Below are 24,471 nucleotides of genomic sequence, written 5' to 3' on the forward strand. Positions count from 1 at the left end.
ACAATGCACATAAACACACCTCCTTTCTAGACCAGAACACCCACCAGAGTCCACAAAGTTACTCAAATGCATTTGCTATTTATATAATGCGTCCCAAAACGTGAAAATTAGGGTTGCGCTGGTCTGAAAATAGCAACAAATCATGTCATACATGTCATTGCACCGGGTGTATGATAGGGCCCCAAACCTTGAGAGAAACCAGGCTGAATCGGGTCCAGTTTTCTTCTGGCCAAACGAACGAAGGGGTGGAGCCAGTGCTTAATTTGTGAATTGCGAGGTCCCGGAACAATGGATCCGTCATATTACTCGAGGACGTATGTGTCGCGTTCGATGTTGGAGAACGAGTTGGTCGCAGACGAAAGTGAAGTGCTGGAGGGGGATGGCGGGGGTTGGTGTGGTGGATAGCAGAGGGGCCGCGGACGAAAAGTGAGCAGAGCAGGGATGTTGCGGATGAAAGGGAAGAGGGTTCGGGAGTCGCAGAAGAAGGTGAACAGGGAAGGAGGGCGGTTGAGGAGGGGGATCTGTAAAATGAGGTGCCAGATCAGATTTGGCAGATTTGGATCTGGCGTGTTCCGGTACAAATTAAGCCCTGGGTAGAGCTGCTTCATGCTTTTATCAGCAGCAGGTGAACTATTGTAATGGATCTCTCATAGACCTTCACAAATACAGCATTAAACCACTGCAGAAGATGCTGAAATCAGTGAGATTTCTGCCCCCCAAACACTAACAATCAGCTGATAAGCAGGAGCCTGTTAATTAATGTGACTTCAGCAGTTAATGAAACAAAAGTGTTAAAAATAAAGGACAGTATTTGTGTTTCGTTTTTAATTTTATATTACCTGTGTATGTGAGTGCAATTTGTTCTGATGTTCCTGTTTGACCAGTTTCACAAGCTAAAGACGATCATAAACTTCACCGACTGAAACACATCGACCAGGAAGAGACTCCTTATTTCACCATTTTCTGTCAAACTGACTTTTACTCTGGATTTCTGGACAAAATCAAACAGGGAATCAACAATCGCTTATGAACAGATCAGTTTGTTTCTGAACATGCAGCAGTAAAATGGCTTCTTCAGCTGAGTATGATTATAGTTGTCCTGTGTGTCATGACATCTTTAAGACTCCAGTTATTTTATCATGTAGTCACAGTTTCTGTAAAGAGTGTCTTCAACAGTTTTGGAGAAGCAAGAATACTCAGGAGTGTCCCGTCTGCAGGAGAAGATCCTCAAAAAAAGATCTTCCAGTTAATCTGGCTTTAAAAAACTTGTGTGAGTCGTTCCTGAAGGAGAGAAATGAGAGACGTTCATCAGGATCTGAGGAGATCTGCAGTTTACACTGTGAGAAACTCAAACTCTTCTGTCTGGAGGACAAACAGCCTGTGTGTTTAGTGTGCAGAGATTCAGAGAAACACCTCAAACACACATTCAGACCCCTCAGTGAAATGGCTGCAGAAAATATGGTAAGAATTATATGTGTGAATAAAAATGGCCAAAATAATCAAACATAATTAAAATAATATAATAAAAGATGTGTATTATATATGGGTGTTCCTGCAGTATAGTGTTGTATAAGAATGAATGGCTTTATTCTGCAAAAAATATAAATATGTATATAAATATATTCACTAATGGCTAATATGATTGGTGGTACCCAGATGAGCTTGTGCTATCAGTTTAATCAGTTGCTTAAAGATAAATATACATTAATGTCTCAGTAGCACTCACCTTATATATATATATATATATATATATATATATATATATATATATATATATATATATATATATATATATATATATCTATATATATATATATATATATATATATATATATATATATATATATATATATCTATATATATATATATATATATATATATATATATATATATATATATAAGCAATATCACACGAGTAGCAGTGAGATATGGCTGTATATCAGCACTGGTGGGAGGCGTGCGTTGGCACGAGGCTGCAGGCGCCTCACCAGTGCAGATATACTGCCATAGCACACTGCTACTCGTTTGACATTGCGTTTATACAACAGTTCGACGGCACACTTTGGTACATAAAAAAGAAAATCAAACACAGAGAGTCTATAGCCCTTATGTATTAGGAACTACTTTCTTCCGCCATTCATTCACATCTGCAGCTGACATCAGAACAGCAGAAGCCGTTACTGATTCACCAACGTCACTGTAGAGCTAGTGTTTGAATGATTCTCTATAGCGTGATGTGAAGTGGCGCTTCTGGTGTGTGACCCCCTTAAGGTGATGACAAAACCGCAAATTATGCTCACAATTTAAGATTATAAGGCTGAACGTGACATGAAATGCCATCAGTCTACAGAGATTTCTCACCAGACTGCTGTTGTGTTTGCGATAAGGAGGGACGAGGCTTAATCCAGCTTCTTATTCGCAGCTTCTTATTGACTTTATCTGGTCCACCTTAAAAACCACGAGGCTTCCATTTTTCAGCTTTTTATTTCGCTCTCAAGAAAACACACTAAGCAAGGGCTTATTATGCAGTTCTGGCACCATCTTGTGGATAGACAACATCAACCGCTGCCGACGAGCTCTCAAAAATTGTATATATTTTAAAATAGGCACTATTCTTATAAATAAACTGCATAGTTGCAATCTGAACAACTACATTCTCCACTAAAAAAGCCTCAAAAGTACATTTTGTTGTCTAACAACAGTAATATTGGTCAAACTGTAGCACCTCTGCTTGTTGCTTGCTGTATGTGGGTGGAGTAATACACAGAGGTGAAGGGTGAAGAGGCCTTAGCGTGATGTTACTGGCAAAAGATCGCATGGCTATCAGCCAATCAGATTCAAGAACCAGACAGAATTGTTTGTATATATATATATACATATATATATATATATTATAGCGGTAGTGTATCATTTTAATTTGTATTGTTTTGATTAAATAAATCTATAGTATCTTACAGACTTTTCCTTTAAATTCTAGGAGGAGCTCAATACAGCACTGAAGTCCTTACAGGAGAAACTTAAACACAATGAAAATATAAAAGAAGAGTTTGAGAAAACTGTTCAACACATCAAGGTAAGGATGGATATTTTATTTGGGGAAAAAAGTGGATTTTATTATGAATTTTTCCAATGATTTGTTTGTTCATTTCATTTCCTGATCTCCTGATTTCCTCATTGAGCTCTAATTCAGCATGTTTGGACCTTCTGGTCTCTCCTGTTTCCTTAAAGCCTCTCAAAAACAGATGCCATGCAATAAAAAAATGAAGGTTTTAAAACTGACTCTAACCATCAATCATGTCAGGGGTGGCATGGTGGCTCAGTGATTAGCACTGTCGCCTCAAAGCAAGAAAGTCCCTGGTTCAAGCCCAGCCTGGTCAGTTGCCATTTCTGTGTGAAGTCTGCATGTTCTCCCTGTGTTGGCGTGGGCTTCCTCCGGGTGCTCCGGTTTCCCTCACAGTCCAAAGACATGTATGGGTGTTTCCTAGTGGTCCTCGAAGAAGACTTGGGATGTCTGTGAATGTAGACTTCTTGATGTCTGACCATTATTCTTGATCTAGCAAGTTGCATGGCGAAATACCTAAAAACAACAATTTTGTCAAGAGCATGCAGTTGGTGTTTAACCAATCACCTGCCATCTGTAGTTCACTAACCCACATTTCCACCATCAGTCTTCTGCTGCTCCAGAAAGCGTCTGAGATGACTGAAGTGAATGTGGTTTGATTTCAGGCTCAAGCTGAGCACACAGAGCGTCAGATTAAACAGCAGTTTGAGAAGCTTCATCAGTTTCTCCGAGATGAAGAAGAAGCTACAATCACTGCACTGAGGGAGGAAGAGGAGCAGAAGAAGCAGATGATGAAGGAGAAGCTGGAGGAGATGAACACACACATCTCAGCTCTTTCACACACGATCACAGACACGGAGGAGACGCTGAAAGCCAATGACGTCTGCTTTCTGAAGGTCTGATTTCAGATCAGTGATTGATTGATTGATGATTGATTGAGTTGTTGATGATCAGTTGTGTGTTTGTTCTGCAGGAGTTTCCAGTCTCAATGGAAAGGTGAGTGATCTGCTGGTTTCTCTGCTTCTGAAGTCAAAGCCACTGCAGTTCTGACTCCTGAATGTTCCTCCAGAGTCCAGATCTCACAGCCGGATCCACAGATGCCTTCTGGAGCTTTGATTCATGTGTCTCGCTACTTGGGCAACCTGCCGTTCAGAGTCTGGAAGAAGATGCAGGACATTGTCCAGTACAGTGAGTCATTGCTACTTGGGTATTAACAGTTTAAGTCTTGAGTTTGGACAAAGAATTGTCTAAAGTGACATTTTTGAAAAAAAAAAAAAGCTATTTTATTTACCAGCTAATAACCTTATAATTACATATAAAATAAAACCTCTAACCCTAATTACAAAAGCCTGATAGAAAATGCTCAATTACAAGAAAAGACGTCTGATGGATTTAGAGGGCTTTGCATCTAAACTCTTCATATATTACTTAATTTACTTACTTTGAGGGCCATTTAAATCGAAGTGGATATTTAGCTGCATCATATTGGTGTTTCGTAATATCTAGTTTTTATGAGGTGGATTGTTAGCCCAACGCTTAACCCCCTACCTTGAGGACCAATACATACACAATAAGCCGCCTTTCCACTTGCACACAACATTTGGACACGACTGTCGGAATATGCCCCCTTGTGGCAGTCGCACAGAATTTTCCGTTCTGACGTGCACCATGGAGGGCGAGGCAGTGGCGCAGTAGGTAGTGCTGTCGCCTCACAGCAAGAAGGTTGCTGGTTCGAACCTCGGCTCAGTTGCCGTTTCTGTGTGGAGTTTGCATGTTCTCCCTGCCTTCGCGTGGGTTTCCTCCGGGTGCTCCGGTTTCCCCCACAGTCCAAAGACATGCGGTACAGGTGAATTGGGTAGGCTAAATTGTCCGTAGTGTATGAGTGTGTGTGTGTGGATGCTTCCCAGAGATGGGTTGCGGCTGGAAGGGCATCCGCTGCGTAAAAATCTTGCTGGATAAGTTGGCGGTTCATTTTGCTGTGGCGACCCCGGATTAATAAAGGGACTACGCTGACAAGAAAATGAATGAATGAACGTGCACCATGGGGGAGAAGCTGTTCTCGCAGTGTCCGACTCCGAAATAAAGGAGTGCGTAAGCAATTCTACGCGGTTGAATAAATGAATGAATGAATACTAGAAACTCGGATCACTAACAATATTGGAGGGAATGTGGAGACAACATAAAACATTACATTTTTATTACTTTATTGCTTACATTTATAAATAGAAATGTGTGTTTTTTTTTTAAATAGACTTTTTCTGATTCAAAAAATAACCAAATAAACTCCTATTTCTCATCTCGCGCGCACGGACCTGCTTGAGCAACTCTGGAATACATCACATCCGGTCAGCCGGTTGCATACGATCTAGTCGCAGGAGTTTAAACATTTCAACGGATCCACAGCTTAAATCGAATCCGAATTTTCCGGAGATGATAGGAGCTCCACGGATCTCCCGGACTACTCTCCATTGGAAATGAATGACTTCCGGTCTGCTACTTGTCGTTTCTTGTATGCAGTGGAAAGGAGGCTTCACACTACGGATAATTAAGCATACCCAGTTCACCTACAGCACATGTCTTTGGACTGTGTGGGTAACTGGGGCACCCAGTGCAAACCCATGATATAATACATACAACAAACAACAACAACGTCAAAATTAATACCGATGACTTCTGATGATGGATCAATTCTTATGAAGCAAAAGTAAATCTGTGAAAGAAACTCCCGAACCCCTTTTCAATTTGGGGTGTAACTCTAAACAAGTCAACCTCGTGACTAGTGGAAACAGTAGTAGAATCAGACAACTGCAAGTAAATGAACATTTCTTAAGCTGTTCTTCATTTTTGGAAGGCTTTTTCAGGAACTGCACTCATAAACATTCTTAGGGTGCTTTCACACCTGTGAATCGATTCAGTTGTTCCGAAACAGAGATTAAAATTGTTACATTGTTGCTCTTTGCTCTTGGAGCGGTTCGCTTTCAGACTGCAAAGTTTCTAATCGGACCAACAGAGCTAAAACAAGTCACGTGCGAGTAAACTCTCCTTACATTGGTCAGAGTGTCAGGGTTTATTTTGCAGCGTCCCACTCAGCTGTCAGGAGGTGGTGATTTGGTGGTGATTGACAGGATGCGCGCGCGTGACGTGTCTGAGGAGAGACACGGTGGGGAGGGGTGAGAAGGGTGCGCGACGATGCCTATTTGAGGACTGGGAGAGAGACGCGAGATTACCGGGAGATCATCACTCGTTTGCGGGCATCCGGAGACTCGCGAAACTTCCCGCCCTACTCATAATTCTCTCTTCATGTAGCCGTAAGCCTATTACATATCCATAAAACACTGTGATATAACCGCGCTCGGATCGCTTTCTCACTGCAATCGAACCGCTCCAGGGTTCGTTTCAATCGAGCCGAGACCACCTCATTCAAGCGATCTCGGAGCGATTACTTTGGCGCGGAACAGAGTGCGATTGCCCTGTTCACATATGCCAAACGAACCGCTCTAACTGGGCAAACGAGATACGTTCCGAAACAAAAGTGTAGGTGTGAAAGCACCCTTAAAGGGTCACGAAACACCAAAACACATGTGTTGAGCTGTTGACAGTCGTATATGTGTCCCACACTGCTAAAAACACTATTAGGACACCTATATTTCACTAAAAAGTGTAAATTGGTTGTTTTTGCGTTATTTCAAGCAAATTCGTACTTCCGGTTTGAAACTAATTTTTGAAGCTGCGTCACGGTCATGACATAATAGTGTGTATTCCAGCGTGCAGACTGGACGTCTGTGCCAGAGTGTGTCTTATTACGTCTTACAGTGTGCTGCATTAATGCATGAGTAAGGCTTGGTTCAAACCAATCAGCGCGCTCTATTGTGCAACTTCATTAATATTCATTACTGTCACAGTGTTTAGACGACAGAGACGCCACGTTGTGTTGGCAAAACAAGCGTGAAGTGTTGCTTTTATAGTTTGCTGCAGTTCAGTTTTGTTTTCATTTTCTCTCTGTGAGAGCTCAGCTGGAGTCACGTGTGGATTAACAGTGTACGCGACGCTCGACAACAATAACTTACGTGTCTAAGGAGGATTATTGTTTACCTGAGAGCTGTTCTCATCTGCAAACGCTGAGATCCGGATTCGCTTGTAGTCTCCTCTTAATAAAGACACGGCTCTAGTTGCTGGTGATTGTCCTGTCTCTACAGATTTGGTAAGTGAGCGACCAGCGCTCTTTGTTTATTCAGTTCGTATTTTATTCGTATAAAACAAACTATTGCACCGAGTGCAATAGTTAGCACTAACAGTTACAACCAAACTATAACCTCGTGTTGGATTTTGTGACCGGAATAACACACGCGACTTTCTGACTCTACCTGCCGTGTGCATCTAAGTTTCCGGGAAATGCGGAGGGTTTTTTTCTCTCATTCGCCATGCGGTATCAAACATTGCATGAAAAATACACGCTTAGAGCAGTTCCTCGAATCAAATATCAGGTTTGTCGGGAGGGACACGAATGAATTCCCTGAATGAAAGAGCCAAACTGCAGTTAAAGTCCACCATTCAATAATTTGGCAAATAATTCGACTACAGATGTCCATGTAAACACCGTTACTTTGTCCCCGGTGTGTGTGTGTGTTTTGACTCTGAAATTCAGCGCGCCCAAATAGACACTCCCACACCAAGCCTCTTTTCTTCCTCCGACACTCCCCCCTAAACAGAGCTGGACCCGCCCACTTTTCTGACTTTTTCCAAAGTAGAGGTGTGAAAACACCCTGCTGAAACGAGGGGGTTTCATGGCCCTTTAAGTTGCCATTTTAAAGAAGAGCTGCTGTGTTTATTTTTATTTTTCCAGTCAAGAAACCTATGATGGGGGCTTTTTCAGACAATGATGTTCTCCAGAAGAAGCTACTTCAATAACTCACATCAGAGATGTTCATAGATAAACATTTGAACTGTTTATTAAAGGTTATTAATGATTATCATTATTTAGAATAAAATTAAAATAAACAACTGGTTGTGTCTCCTCAGCTCCTGTCATTCTGGATCCAAACACAGCATATCCAGAGTTTGTTGTGTCTGATGATCTGACCAGTGTGACGTTCAGCGAGAACAAACAACCAGTTCCTGATAATCCAGAGAGATTCGACTATTATCCCTGTGTTTTGGGTTCAGAGGGTTTTAACTCAGGAAAACACTGCTGGGACGTGGAGGTTAATAGGAGTTTTGAGTGGAGAGTTGGAGTAACAACAGCATCAAACCAGAGGAAGGGACAGGTTTTCTTAAACTCTGATGTCTGGAGTGTGTATTATTATGCACATGGATTGTTAGCGACTGGTTTTTGTGGATCAGATCTTGATCGAGTGCGAGTTGATCTGGATTATGACAGAGGAACAGTGTCTTTCTCTGATCCTGTAAATAACAAACATCTACACACTTACACAACCACCTTCACTGACACTGTGTTTCCATTTATCTATTGTTGGCGTTCCTCTCTCAGGATCTTACCGTTTAGTAGTCAGTAAAACATTACAGCTGTACATGTAGTCTTACATGAGTGTGTATCAATCTGTATATTATTATATATTGTACTGTATATCAGTCTATTTTGAGAATATATAGCCTAGTAAATAACAAACGTTATAATTTGGTGTGGGTGACAGTGGGTAGCGCTCTCGCCTTACAGCAAGAAGGTCACTGGTTTGAGCCTCGGCTGGGTCCGTTGGCATTTCTGTGTGGAGTTTGCATGTTCTCCCTGCATTCGCGTGGGTTTCCTCCAGGTGCTCCGGTTTCCCTCACAAGTCCAAAGACATAAGGTACATGTAAATTGGGTAAGCTAAATTGTCCGTAGTGTATGAAGGTGAATGAGAATGTATGGGTGTTGAAAAAAAACGTATGAATAATTTGGTGTGTTTGAAAATCATGGCTATTGATTACTTAAATCTTGAAAGAATTGTCATCAGTTGTTAGCATAACAGCTATTGATACTGAGGACAAAGCTCTAAAGTACAATACTGTTTTTCTTTATTTTATAAAAGAGCGATATGCTATTGAAAACAATGCATTATGGCTAATACATGTTTTTGAGAGTAGCCAACAGCAGTAAACTTGACACTGAATTGAATCTCAGAGTCTGTGTCTGAAATCACACTCTTTGCCCTTATACTGTCGTACATTATTTAATAACTGTTTAAAACATTATTGACTTAAAACATTGTGTGTATGTGTGATTATGTGTGCACGCATACTGCTTGCTAACGCAAATTTCTAATTAGCCAACCACGTGGCAGCAACTCAATGCATTTAGGCATGTAGACATGATCAAGACGGTCTGCTGCAGTTCAAACCGAGCATCAGAATGGGGAAGAAAGGTGACTTTGAACGTGGCATGGTTGTTGCTGCCAGACAGGTCTTTCAGAAACTGCTCATCTACTGGGATTTTCACGCACAACCATCTCTAGGGTTTACAGAGAATGGTCTGAAAGAGAGAAAGTATCCAGTGAGCGGCAGTTCTGTGTGCCCAAATGCCTTGTTGATGGCAGAGGTCAGAGGAGAATGGCCAGACTGGTTGGGCTACATCAGCAGAAGAGCACACCGGGAGCCGCTCCTGTCAGCTAAGAACAGGAAACTGAGCCTACAATTCACACAGACTCACCAAAACTGGACAATAGAAGATTGGAGAAACGTTGCTGCTCTGATGAGTCTCCATTTCTGCTGACACATTCGGATGGTCGGCTCAGAATTTGGCATCAACAACATGAAAGCATGGATCCATCCTGCCTTGAATCAATAGTTCAGGCTGGTGGTGTAATGGTGTGGGGGAGATTTTCTTCATGTCAATATTGAGCAAATTCTCTGAGGAATATTTGCAGTAGCTTGTTGAATCTATGTCACGAAGGATTAAGGCAGTTCTGAAGGCAAAAGGGGGTTCAACCCAGTACTTTAGTCCTAAAGTTTGGAGCTACTCACTGCAGAACACTGACTGCTTACAGACAATCTTCACTTGCCCAAGCTACAAGGAGAATGACAAGAAATGCACATCTTAAACATGACACAGTCATGTAATAACACTGCACAGCCATGAACCAAGGCTGACCCAAGCTCAAGCAAAGATCGTCTTGTTACAAACAGATACATGCCAATAATCACGAATAGGGTCTTCTGTATGTCAATCATTGTAGTTTATGTGGCCGTTCACATCTTTCATCTAAAATCACACTGAAAGCTTCCTCTTCCGATCATTTGCATCTTACTGGCATACACCACACCAAACAAGAAATGATACTATTGGCAGTGCGTTACGCTGTTTAAATAGCAAATGCATTAGCGTTCATATGTGCGCTCATAGGCGTTCTGGTCTAAAAGGAAGGCGTTCTGAGGCGGACCGCTGGCGCGTTGCTATTTTGAGAAACTATAATAGATTTTTCATTAGACCAAAACTAACCCGGTCTAAACTCCAGCGCAGAGTTGCGCCTCGCTTACGCACTGCTTAATACACACAAGAGAGCAATAGACAAATATCTTTACATATGAAAAAATGTAAATATTAAGGATATATATAGGATATAATAAGAATAGATATAGGATATAAATATAAAGGATTAAAATATTACAAAACATATTATTTTCTAGCCTACATGAATATGAAAAATCACTGCTTTTATGTCTTCTTCATCTCGGGAGGCTTTTTCAGTTTATAACAATTTGCTTTTGTATAATGTTATTATTATTAGCAATTTTATTTATTATATCCATAATTATATTTGTTTTATTAAAATCAAGCTTAGATTTGTCCACCTGTCAGGTTTTAGATCATATGGGGCATGGCAGGAGTATTTGGAAATAACTCAGGTTTTTGACCACACTTGGTTATTATTGTTCATTTATTCGTTTGCTGGAAATTAGAACTGAATTTAGAAATAGTTTTTGAAACAAATATCTGTGCTTAAAAAACGAAATTAATTATTTATAGGCTAATTGATGTCTGTGCGTAAAGGTTTCCCTATCCAAGAGCGAAAGTGAAAGTAGATCATTTATCTCTCATTCTCACGCAGTACAATTCTTGGCAATTCTGACTTTATAACTCGCAATTCGAATTTAATAACTCGCAATTCTAACTTTATAACTCACTTTTCTGACTTTATAACTCACTTTTCTGACTTTGTATTTTCATATATGTCGTTTTTGTTTTTTTAGATCAGTGGAGGGAACGGGCTTCTATAAAGATCTTCCATAATCAGAGAGACTGAAATGAGAGTCTAGAGTACAATAGAGACCGTCAGATGTCAATGCTACTGTAGAGAGATGTTGCAATCTTTAAAATGGGTTTCTGACAGCAGATTGGATTTTCGCTTTTGCAAGTTTTAAGCTATATTTTTTTTCGATAATCTACAGAACAAACCATTGTTATACAATAACTTGCCTAATTACCCTAACCTGCCTAGTTAACCTAATTAACCTAGTTAAGCCTTTAAATGTCACTTTAAGCTGTATAGAAGTGTCTTGAAGAATATCTAGTCTAATATTATTTACTGTCATCATGACAAAGATTAAATAAATCAGTTATTAGAGATGAGTTAATAAAACTATTATGATTAGAAATGTGCTGAAAAATCTGCTCTCCTTTAAACAGAAATTGGGGGAAAATTAAACAGGGGGCTAATAAATTAGAGGGACTAATAATACCTGCCTTGCCTTGTCTTCTCCTGCTCTTTTGTGGACGCTATATACATGCTACCATTTTACTTTTATTTAATCAGGAAGGCAAAGTCAAAATTCATAACGCTTAAAATCATGAGGTGTGTTTCAGTCTAACTTTGTAGTATAGTATAGTATAAGTCTCTTTATACATGACCCATACATATTTCCAGTATATAACCATACAATTGCATCAAAATCATCTGTATTAAAAATTGAATGCATATATGGCAAGCACAGCTACACCGTTTGAGTCTCTGAAAACATTTTCTGATATCTGAGGCCATCATTACTTTGGTGCGTTAAATTTACAAACTTTATGAATTGAGATGGTTTAAAGCAGCTTCTAACTGTGATTATCAGCAAACAAATCAGACTTATGCCTAGTTTAGACTGCGTGATTTTAGCCCCGATTTTGGCTCGCCGACAGGTTTTGAGAAATCACCGACAAATGCCTGAAATCACAGGCAAATCGCTGCTCGTGCATGTGAGTGACAATCACACAGTATGAACTATGAAAGACGCGATCTGAGAGAATCGCCAGTGAGTCGCCGATGCCTGTGAGATATTTGGCATGCTGAATATCTGGAGCTGTCGGCGATTCAAATCCTGCCGTGTGAATTGAGTTTTGACTGAAAATAACATCAGTGATCGCCTACAGCCAATGAGAGAGCAGCATTCACTTGTGTGTGTGTGCGTGTGTGTATATCTGCTGCAGGCCAGCGGGAGGCTGGGGGAGAAGTTAAAAGCGCTCATTTTCGGTTTATTTGGACCCATGATATGGAGGAAAAACTAGTGGAGGTTTGACAGGACTCAGGAGCAACCGTGTCTGTTTGACGTTTCATACAGAAAGAAATTAGTTTATTATCAACGTTGAGGAGAAATGGCTAATTCCCTTTAAACCCAGGTGAGTAAACATGTACATGTTCTACCCCATTAAAGGCTTCTTTCTCATTATGTAGTTTATAACAAAAGATATACTACATGTTTTTGGCTGTGAGACGTAGTTTGGACGAAGTTGTCGGCGATTCTCCCTATAGTAAAGTCATGCAATGTGAAAGTCCCTGTCGCCGAACCATCTTACAGTGTAAACAAAGCAGCGACGAAACGCTAGCCCAGATAGTCATGCAGCGTGAAAACATCTGTGACACGACTAGTTTGAAAATCATGCAGTCTGAACTCGGCATTAAAAGCATATGTAAGACATTATTGAAAGACAGGGACTCCTGAGTTAAAGCGAACGTAAAATGATGATCTCGTTTATATGGGATCAGCTCATATGATCAGTTATGTTATGGCAGTGTGCATGAGTGCGTGAATCTACAGTTCTCCACTCAGCGGAGCCACATCGGAGAGAGCAGGAATGAGGCGTTCGTACACCTGGATGCCCTGCAGAAACACCTGCTCGTTCAGGTACTCGTTGTGATCATGAAGCAGGATGGGGGTGAGATTCATTGGAGAGAAACCAAAAGCAGGAAGACCCACCTACAAAAAAAAGACAACAATTGACAACCATTTTAATTCATAAAGGTCATGTGACGTCACACAGTGGTGCAGCTGCCATTTAAAGACACCATACATCACACAAAATCTGAATTTACATAATTTTCAACCAAATGAAGCCAAAATTAAGTTCTTTTTGAGGTAGTTTTGGCAGTTCGATACATCACAACAAAGCCGACTTTTTGATGGACAAAGCAAACGTTTTGGCTCCGATACATATTTGTGCTGCCATTGGTCAGTAACCATTACACATCAGTGGGCGTGTTCTGAAAATCCTCTTCTTAGACCTGCAATTTTTTTTTCTTTCCACATTTTGTTCTTTAATCCACAGAGGGCAGACTGGATAATAATATCCAAAACAACAACACTAGCCACTTGAACACACTGGAGAGTAGAGTAGCAGAGCTGGTGCAGATATATCCGCACCTGTACGATCACTCACCGGGAGAGTTTGAAGACACACCTGATGAAACTTCTTATTCTATTAGAGTACGTACACAGGCGGCGCAGTCCACAGCAAATATAAAACAATATGGAGGTATACTGTTGGTTCTTGTGGAGAAGGCTGTTTGCCAGATGTTGAAACTCTGAAGAATGGGATCAACTTTCATTCGAATGCACTTCGTTCCATTCACGTATTCGATCTTCTTGTTTATGAAATAACTGACTATCAAAAAAAACGCATCTGACAATATTGACAGTTTACAGTTCAATGTTGTGGCGAGGGGGCGGGGCCGAGAGCCATGGGAACGGAATGAGGCCGCTGTGTAAGTGAATACACCTGTGGCGCGCACCGGCCTCGAATCCCACGGAAGAAGCTCTGGACTATAAGAGGAGGAACGATGGCAGAGGAAGCCGAGAAAGGACTGGGCCTGGACATATTGTTTTACTTTTGCTTTCAGTTTGACGGCAATCTCCGATCTCCGTGAGGAGCTGCCGTCCGTTGGTTTAGACCGTCCCTGTTATTAATAAATATTTTAAAACTGCGTCGGTTCTCCGCCTCCTTCTTCCCAGCGGCCAAAGGGCCGTAAACTTCATTACAAATGTTTTACATTTTTAAACATATATTTTTATTCCAGCCAAACTAAAAGAAATCTCTATACCTAAACTAGAAAATGTAATATGATCTAAATATATTAGCACTGTATTTGTCATTACTGTGGTTGTGTAATGAAGAGGTGGTCTCGGTACGCTTTTAAACAAACCCTGGAGCGGTTCGTTTGTGGTAAGAATATGATCCGTACTAAAACAGGTCCAACCGCAAAAAGTACTGCGTGTTTTGGACTAATTCAGCTGCCGTAGGCCGATGCGCTGTGCATTATGGGATATGGAGGAATAATATTTGTTGACAGCGCTTTACCAACAGAGAGAGAGAGAGAGAGAGGGGAAAACATTACCTGATGGATTGTTGGTAATATTTCCGCAATTCTGACCAATCAATAAGTAGTTAAGGAAATATGTTCAACAACATCTGGCCAATGAGAGATGTGGATTTTGTCAGATGACTGCATTTTGGTAAGTTTCAACTTGTTCGGACCAAAGCCAGCAGTGTGTTGTGAAAACAACCCAAAGACAGCAGAAGATGCAACAATGTATCATTTATTACCCTTGGACCGGACCAAATGACGCAAACTACAGATGTGAAAGCACCCTTACAGATGAAAGTGAAACTGACTTACTTCCCGAAAGAAGCTACTGTCTGTGGCCGCAGGGAAGATTTCCTTTTTCAGAGTCATGTTCCTGTCAGGAGATGCAGAAAGTCTCACACAGGTCTGTGAAGAAATGCATGCTCACAAAACTGAGTGTAGTTTCCCTCACATTGCTTTACAGGTGGAGCTGAAGGCTTGCCACCAGGGGTCGCTCTCATCAGTGGATGTCAAGTTCTGGTCTGTGTTTTTCTGAAGAGAAAATAATGAAGATCAGCCTTTAAAAAAAACACAGAGTGAATTGGAGTAACAAAAGGCTCCGTACTAAGATCATTGTGAGATGTTTTTATGAGTTGTTGTTTTATGGTTAAGCTCCCAATATCAGGCTCTGTATTTCTTTGAGAGCAGACAAATCACCGATTCACAAACACAATGCATAGCTGATGTGAAGAAATGGGATGTCTAGTAGCTCCTAAATTCAGAATAAAAGGTTTTTATTACAGGATTTTTCCAAATGATCAACTAGAAATCAAGTTATTATTTAAGCATATGAATTCAATCTTACTATTACATTTAAAATACAAAGTTTTAATTAAAGGACCAAAAAGCTCTCCACATAAAAAATTGTAACTCTGCATTGTCACTTTTACATAACAACACCAGTCTGGCTAATGTTAGAGTAAACAGACTGATTCAGTCTACAAGAAACAAGCAGAGATCACTGCAACTGGAATAGTGGAATAAATCTGACCTGTGCAAAGTCATAAGTCACGTCTTCACCGGCTTCTCGACACCAGACTTTAATCTGTTCCTCAAACTCCTGCAAGATGAAGTGAATTAGAGCTGACACTTGATGTAAATAGTGTCATTCAGTTTAAAGCAAATTGATGGATGAATAGATGAATAAATTAATAAATGGATTGATGAATAAATGAATGAATGAATAAATGGATTGATGAATGAATGAATGAATGGATGGATGGATGGATGGATGTAGAATGAATGCATGGATGATGAATGAATAGATTGATGAATAGAAGGATGAATGAATGTTAAAGGAATTAATAAATGGATGAATGAATAGATTAATGAATGCATGATGAACAAACGAATGAATGGATGGATTGATGAATAGATGGATAGATGGATGGATGAATGTTGATTGAATGCATGGATAGATGAATGAATAGATTGATGTATAGATGGATGAATGAATGTTAAAGGAATAAATGTATGAATGAATGCATGAGTGAACAAACGAATGAATGAATTACCGTAAAAATGGATGGATGAAAGTTGAATGAATAGATGCATAGATGGATGAATAAATAGATGGATGGATTGATGGATAAATGGATGTATAAATTAATCAATGGATTAATAAATTGATGGATGGATGAATAAATTGATGGATGTATGGATGGATGTTGAATGAATCCATGGATAAATGAATGGGCGGATGGATGAATGGATGGATGAATAAAGGAAATGAATAAATGTTAAATTAATGAATAAATTGATGAATGAATCAACAGATGAATGAATGAATTAATGTAAAAATGGATAGATGGATTGATGGATAAATGGATGTATAAATGAATGAATGGATTAATAAATTGATGGATGGATGAATAAACTGATGGATAATTGAATTAATGGATGAATAAATAGATGGGGGATGGATGGATGGATGGATGGATGAATTGATAGATGGATTATTGAATGAATGTATGAATGGATGGATGAATAAAAAGATGAATTGATGGATGAATAAATTGATGTATGGACTGATGTATGTATGGATGTAAATGAATGAATATTGAATTAATGAATAAATAGATGAATGAATGCATGAATGAACAGATGAATGAATAATTGAACGAACAGATGAATGGGTGAAAGTTGAATGAATGAATGCATAGATAGATAATGGATGAATGAAAAAATAGATGGATGAATAAATGATTTGGTGTATGAACGTTTGAATGAATAGATGTATGAATGCATGTAAGAATAGGCATTATGCATATGCATATGGATAGATGAATGGATGGATAAATGGATGTATAAATGAGTAAATAAATAGATGGATGAATGACTAGATGGATGGATGGGTAAATGCATAAATGATTGTGTGAATGGATGAATAAAAAGATGGATTGATGAATGAATAAATGAATGAATGAATGGATGAATGAATGAAAAGATAGATGGATGAATGAATGAAATCACACAGACCTGCAGGTTAACAGTAGGAGGGATTCTCAAGTCAAAGCTGACGTCCATTTCTGCAGGAACCACATTATAAGCGACGCCTCCTTTGACCATGGTCATGTTAATAGTGGTGACGTCTCCCAGAGTAAAACACTCACTGGTGTTCAGTCTGAAAACACACACACACAAACGCACGCACGCACGCACGCACACACACACACACACACACCAGTGTTTCTTCGTGTTCAACAGCTCTGCTTTAAATGAAAGTCAACTTCTGAGGAAAGCTCACCGCTGTTTCTCTTTCTCTCTGAACTCCAGGAAGGAGTTTATAACTCGCCGCTGTGGAGAAACAGACATGTCAAAATTCACTAAGTACACTTACTAAAACTGTAAATGTGTAAGTGTATTTTCAAATTGTAATATATTTCTGTGATTTAAAGCTGAAATTGAGCAGTCTGAAGTACAAATATGGTGATTTGAGGATAAAATAATAATAAATTCTGCTTATTTTTATAAACATTAAAAACAATGGTGCTTTTTAAAATTTTTGTGAAAATGTGAAACCTTTAACAGGATTGTTGCCTAACAGAACAACACAGCATTTATTTAAAATCTAATTTTTGTAAAGCTATATTACACTATTACTATTATCAATCAATTTACAGCATTCTTGCTCAATAAAAACATATATTTAAAAATATATGAGAATATAATAAGAATATATTTTAAAACATTTAGTAATCATACTGGCACCAACTTTTTTATTATTATTTTTTTCATATTCTTATTATTATCGTCATTATTTAGTTGTAATAATGATACTAAGAAAAAATGCAATAATGCTGATAATAATAATAATAATAACACAAATAATATTAATGTCAATATAAAAAATGAAGCAAAAGAGAAAATCTAATAGACAAAAAGTATAGGCCTTTTTAAAAGGAACGGTGAAATTACACCTCACATCATCTGCCTGCAGCTCCAGATTTACTCATGTTTACTAGATTATTCTCTGAACACTCACTAATTTCTCTGCTGCTGTGTTTTCCACAAACCTGGAACCATGACCTGGACTTCCAGGACAGCGAACGGTGATCCCTGCAGGACAGAGCACACATTATTAACATATAAACACACACTTGTTGGTATTGGTGGTTTACAGGGACTTCCCAAAGGCGTAATGTAGTTTATACTATAAAAAACACTACTTTTTTAAAACTCGTGGCAAAATGTGAAAGTCAAAAGACGACACCAAATATGATTTTTAAGTGTTTTGAATTACAAGGACACCAGGCATGTCCTCATAAACCACCACAATAGACTACAACTAGGTCATACCCATGTCAACATACAAATTTCTGTCCTTATACACCACCAAAACCAGTACACAAACACACACAAAGGTGATACTCACACCAGAGGTTTCTTTCCCCATAGAATACAGTATAAGCATTGGTGGGGTTTGCCAATCCTGAAAAAAAAATTGGTAAATGGTTTTGCATTCGTGTTTAGGATGCTATAATAATGATATTGCATGATTATTATTTTGTTTGTAACAACATCCCACCAGATAGTTATTCAAATCTACATGAGGTATATTGACTGCATCTACCTGTTCGAGTGATACTAAAATGGTGTAATTGTTACTTCAAAGCAAGTCTACATGTTTGAGAAGTGGCTACAGGTACTAAAAGACTGAGTTTACACACTGAATTTACCTTCGTCAAGAGCAAATCCGATGTTCAGCTTCTGAAATTCTGGATGCTTCACAAATGCTTTCATTCCTTTTTCACCCCCGACCTCCTCATCTGTCAAGAACATTCAAAATACCATTTTAGGGCTGTGTGATATTAAAAAAAAATAATTCTACAATATATTGCAATATTGAGTATAAATTGTGAAACTCAATTTACCTGGGGGCCTGGCTGAGGCTGGGCCACATCAGGTTTCCCACAAGTAATTAATTATTTTGTTAATTATAATTTTTTTATTTGTTTATTTTTTTTCACCCGATTTTGTGATAAGATTGGATTTTTTAACACAAAATACGATGAAAAAAAAAATGAATAAGAAAAAAAATCAATCAGTATTAAATAGTATTAATAATAATAACTAGATTTACTATTGTTGGCCGTTCTGTTGTTAAAGGAAAAAGAAGCAAGACTGTGTTGTTGTCATTTGTTTTGACTACTTTTACATCATATAAATATATGTGATATTTATTGTGTGAGGCAATGAAAATACAATGCAGTTAGCGCAATGCAAATGACGCACAAATAACGGTGCGACTCTATAATTTGTCTGGGTTACCGGGGACTCTTATTGGCGATGGACAGGTGTCGATATGTGACTGCAGACGACATTAACCGATGTCCCGCCCCTGAGAGCCATATACCCCACCGTGATTGGTGGGTTTGTTAAGCTCCATGCACAAAACTGTAAAGTGCTACACATATCAAAACATTAAACTTTCAAATTAAGGCAGGGGCCACAAACTATCATCCCTCAGACCGAGAGTTTGAGACTCCTGCGGTACATAAATACAATTAATCTTTCTTAAAGTTAGGTAATTTCTAATACCTGAATACTTTGAACTGATTTAAAAAATAAACACTCATAAAATAATAAATGTTTTGGTAACTTTGTGGTTAAACTTTCCAGTGACTCCATAAATCACTAGATTTAAATGTGGCTCCTGTTCAATTAAAATACTGATTCAACGTCGCAGATCCTGCGATTGGACTATTGCACATTGTGTTATGCTGAAATTATATATTGTGCAGCCCCAATTGTACTTTACAACAATATAGTACTATGCCAAAAATCACATAAGACCTGAAGTCAATTGGTTATGAAGTGTTTCCGCTTTTATTGAACAAAACTAATTCAGTTCAGTACATAAATCTACATAAGGATGCTTTAACAAATGAATGAAAAGATTATGGTGAGGTCTGACCTGGGACAAATGTTAAGTGGATGGTTCGAGAAAATCTATTCCCAGCCGCCTTCAGTCTGCGAATGGCTTCAATGTACCTGCAGGAAAAAATGAATGCGAACACTGCTGTATGATCTGTAATTTATCAGAACTAAATATCACAATTGCTTAAAGCAAACAGTATTGCCGTTAAACTCACTGTATGGTGACGGATTTCATATCCTGAGCTCCTCTGGCGTAGATGTTGCCGTCCGCATCTTTCACAGCAGCGAATGGATGATGTTTCCAGTGCTCCTGCAGAAGAGGCAGAGACAGTGATGTGACGTGTTGTTAATCAGTGCAGAGACGGATGTGTTTCAGCTTTACCTCATACACAGGAACCACATCAGTGTGTGAGTTCAGCACCACAGACTTAAGCTCCGGCCTGGAGCCGATCCAGGAGATGATGGCAACCACTCGACCGGGACACACCTGAGAGACAGAGATTATATGTGAACAAGAACAAGATGGACACGCTAAAATAGATGAGTATTAAAAGGTTCTCTGCACTTAACAGCTCGATTTAAAACCGTATATTCACAAAGAACTGCTTTATGCTGAAATTATGCCATTATTTCTGTAAGTTTAGATTTCTTTATTTCCCGCCTTTTTATGTTTTAAATTTGTAACTGACAAAGCAGCTCATGGGTTCTTTATTTAGCGCCTTCTTTCAAATTTGTAACTGATAAAGCATCAAATGTGTTCTTTATTTACCGTCTTTTTAAAAATTTGTAACTGACAAAGAACCAAAAAGGTTCTTTATTTACCGCCTTCTTTCAAATTTGTAACTGACAAAGCACCAAATGGGTTCTTTATTTACCGCCTTTTTAAAAATTTGTAACTGACAAAGCACCAAATGGGTTCTTTATTTACCGCCTTCTTTCAAATTTGTAACTGACAAAGCACCAAATGGGTTCTTTATTTACCGCCTTCTTTCAAATTTGTAACTGACAAAGCACCAAATGGGTTCTTTGTTTACCGCCTTTTTAAAAATTTGTAACTGACAAAGCACCAAATGGGTTCTTTCTTTACCGCCTTTTTTCAAATTTGTAACTGACAAAGCACCAAATGGGTTCTTTGTTTATCGCCTTTTTTTCAACCCGGTTAAATGACAATAATAATAATAAAACAGTTCTTTAAACAACATGTTTTAAATTAGGTCCTAGATATAATTTTAAAAGGATGATTCTGATGAAAAGGGTTCTATATAGCGGCATAAAAGTATTCTGATAATGTTACAAGCTGGAGAACCCAAATTTACTACAGTTCAGCACCATTATTTCTAGTGTAATATGCTAGAGTGACTCATTACCTCCACTTTCTGCATTGGTAAAGCGAGCTCATCCGCCATCCGCTCCAGGAACTTCAGAGCAGCATCTGAAAGATTGATTGACATGGAGTTATTAGACTGATCCCAGACGTGATTCTTTTCAGTCTTAAAGAGCTACAAGACCAACTTTTCTGATTCTATCCAGCTACTTTGATGAAAATATCAGACACTGTTTTGATTTTTTTTCACCCAAACTAATGAACATTTGTCACTGCAGTTTATATTGTACCTAAAGGTATCTTTTCAAAAGGTAACACCGAGGTGACATCCTTTTTACCTTTACTTTAGATAGTGTACATGATTATTCATTCATTCATTTTCTTGTCGGCTTTGTCCCTTTACTAATCCGGGGTCGCCACAGCGGAATGAACCACCAAATTATCCAGCAAGTTTTTACGCAGCAGATGCCCTTCCAGCTGCAGTATTAAATACTGTGTATTTAAGTGTAAATAACTTTTGTACAGTAGAATAAAAACCAAAGTGATGCACATGTGCATAAAATACAGATTCTACACTTTCAAACGAAGCTACTTACGGGGGTCTGGTGCAGTGCTAGCCCTTTAAATCTTAAAGCGAAAGTCGATGATGTCACGGACCCGGTCCGCAGAGTTTAAGTGGTTTTAAACAGCACAGGAGTGAACATTTACTCCAAGGGTTATCACCTGTCATAAACCTGCAGCGAGATGCTGGAAAACACTCATTGTTCTGTGTGTATGACTCAGGTACCGTAGTCTGGCTCTGGATGGACGGTCTTCAAGCACAGGTATTCTCTGAACAGAGTCACTGAAGGGTCTTCAGCTGAGGGGCCGTCCTGCACTCCTCCACCTCCATTCAGTCCATCTTTATCAGGCAGCATCCCGCACCACTGTCCTGCAGAAGCACAGCGACTATTATTAACCAATACACACTATTATTAATTAAGGCACTAATGCACTCTTAATAACTAACACAAGCTCTTATTACCTAATAATACATGCTATAAATTATTAAACACTCTTAATAACTAACACACTTTATTATTAACAAATGCTTATTAGCTAATGCACACTCTTAGGAACTAACACATACAAATAAAACAGCATATTGTTTGCTATAACATAAAGCCTATTTAAAAAGCTATTTACATTATTGAACCCACTCATGTCAATAGTTTTCAATATCGATCAGGAAAAAGTGCTTGTGTATACAGGGGTTGGACGATGAAACTGAAACACCTGGCCATTAGTATGGTGCAGGGCCTCCTTTTGCTGCCAGTTTGGGTGACTGTGCAGGCCATGAGAGATGTTCAACTTAACTTTCACGTTCAAACCACTCTGTCACCAGTCTTGCTGTGTATATTATCATCCTGATACACGCCACCACCTTCAGGATACAGTGTTTGAAGCATTGGGTGCATATGGTCCTCTAGAATGGTTCTGTAGTCCTTGGGAGTGATGCGCTCATCTAGCACCAGTATTGAGATTAGGGAATGATATTGCAGCCCAAACCATCACTGATCCACCCCTATGCTTCACTCTGCGCATGCAACAGTCGGGGTGGCATGCTTCTCTGGGGCTTCTCCACATTATCACTCTTGGGTGTGGGAGAGACGGTGAAAGTGGACTCTATCATGTCAATATAGTGCAAAAAAAGTAATATTTCCAGTACCTTGTTGAATCTATGCCACAAATGATTAAGGCAGTTCTGAAGGCAAAAGTGGGTTCAACCCTGTACCAGTAAGGTGTACCTAATAAAGTGGCCGGTGAGTGTATAATGTATAATATTGCAAATATTAATTTCAAATGGATTCTATTTTCAGTATTCTTCATTACTTCCATTATTTACTACTTCAAACTTAAAAAGGAGCTTATAAAAAATAATAAATATATAAATTTATAACAAGTTTTATGTTTGCGAGTATGGTAATTGCAAAACTGACACTGTGTATTTTAAGCTCTACTATGTTTTATATGTGAGCAAAATGTCTTTTTTTCTCAAGGGTTTTATGCAAAAATACATTAACAAATACAATTCCTTTGATCATGATTACAGCATCAACTCTCATGCTTTCCTGTTGTTTATAAATGTAAAGGCTGCTTACTGAATATATTAAGCAACTGTGTTAATAATGAATCCATCCAAAGTACAAACTAAATAGCTAAACCCTCTGAGTTTAGTAATAATTAAAAACATTTTAATATTAAAATGTTGAATTGTTTTCATAGATTAGTGTTTTTTTTTATAGAATTTCAATACTTTAATACAGTTTCTTAACTAAATATAACTTATGCATATCATATACTCTTCGTTGGCACGATTTGTGAGATTTATTCACCCAAATTCATATTAAAACATTTAAACATCCTCATAAAAGCCTCACATATTTGCATTTTCTATTAATAAATATACTAATTCAGCAGACTTGCTTTTAAGGTGTTTTAAAAAGTAACTTGTAATTAATATTATTTAACTATACTTGACAATATACGTATATGCTTGACAAATGTGAAAAGCTCAGTACTTTAATATTATTGTACTATACTTGACAATGAAAACTGAAGTATCGAGCTTTTTAATCTCTAAAACACCGCATTAAACACATTTAAACTCATTTTACAGACGTAAATGCACATTTATTTCACCATGACATAACAGTAAACGTAACAGCTTTCTAATAAACACTGGTGTCCTGACATTTTATCCTACCCATCAGATAATGCTACCGGTCAAATGCATGTAAACATCTCCTATACTAGTATACAGAAGTAAACAAACCTAAAGTGCGGTTAAACTAAAACGTCGACTCTTTAATCGTAAACATGACAGGAACACAGATGTCGAGAGCTTAATAATAATAATAATACATCTATAACACACGAATAAACGACTTGTCTGCAGCTCAGCATTTGTTGCACTCACCTGCATTTATGAATGTTTATTTCTTCTTCTACTGATGCTTCATGGCGGCTTTCAAAATAAAGGTGCACTTCCGCCATCTACCGGACTGGTCAAAGTAAGCGAAATACAATGTGAAAAGGGAGGGAAAAGTCTAAATGATTCTTTCTATGAAGAT

General features: G+C 38.5%; 2 protein-coding genes and 1 long non-coding RNA gene across 4 annotated transcripts; 2 read left to right on the top strand and 1 right to left on the bottom strand.

The window, feature by feature from the left end:
• Positions 1 to 843: 843 nt before the first annotated feature.
• Positions 844 to 9,173, top strand: trim35-44 (tripartite motif containing 35-44). The gene is given in 6 exon segments (XM_087304783.1): positions 844 to 1,461; positions 2,978 to 3,073; positions 3,727 to 3,957; positions 4,035 to 4,056; positions 4,058 to 4,249; positions 8,081 to 9,173. Coding segments are annotated over 6 exon segments (1,431 nt in total). The 5' UTR covers positions 844 to 1,065; the 3' UTR covers positions 8,575 to 9,173.
• Positions 9,174 to 11,243: 2,070 nt separating this feature from the next.
• LOC147838640 (uncharacterized) lies at positions 11,244 to 15,994 on the top strand. The gene is made up of 3 exons (XR_015522489.1): positions 11,244 to 14,416; positions 14,897 to 15,171; positions 15,593 to 15,994. It is a non-coding gene; the product is annotated as an uncharacterized LOC147838640 (long non-coding RNA).
• Positions 11,777 to 24,347, bottom strand: acy1.2 (aminoacylase 1, tandem duplicate 2). 2 transcript variants are annotated; one of them, XM_087304752.1, is made up of 15 exons: positions 24,318 to 24,347; positions 22,146 to 22,289; positions 21,402 to 21,466; positions 20,417 to 20,521; positions 20,250 to 20,344; positions 20,072 to 20,148; positions 18,834 to 18,923; positions 18,530 to 18,586; positions 18,140 to 18,213; positions 17,402 to 17,451; positions 17,134 to 17,278; positions 15,647 to 15,715; positions 15,068 to 15,147; positions 14,929 to 14,989; positions 11,777 to 13,231 (listed from the first exon to the last, which is right to left on the bottom strand). In XM_087304752.1, exons 2-15 carry the CDS (start codon positions 22,273 to 22,275, stop codon positions 13,067 to 13,069), a joined length of 1,263 nt encoding a protein of 420 aa, XP_087160878.1. In that variant the 5' UTR covers positions 22,276 to 22,289; positions 24,318 to 24,347; the 3' UTR covers positions 11,777 to 13,066. The 2 variants fall into 2 exon arrangements, with proteins under 2 accessions (XP_087160878.1, XP_087160879.1); XM_087304753.1 differs by having other exon boundaries at positions 21,955 to 22,289.
• Positions 24,348 to 24,471: the final 124 nt, after the last annotated feature.

Source organism: Danio rerio, chromosome 22 (assembly GCF_052040795.2).
Source record: "Danio rerio strain M-AB ecotype USA chromosome 22, GRCz13ab, whole genome shotgun sequence".
NCBI lineage: Eukaryota > Metazoa > Chordata > Actinopteri > Cypriniformes > Danionidae > Danio > Danio rerio.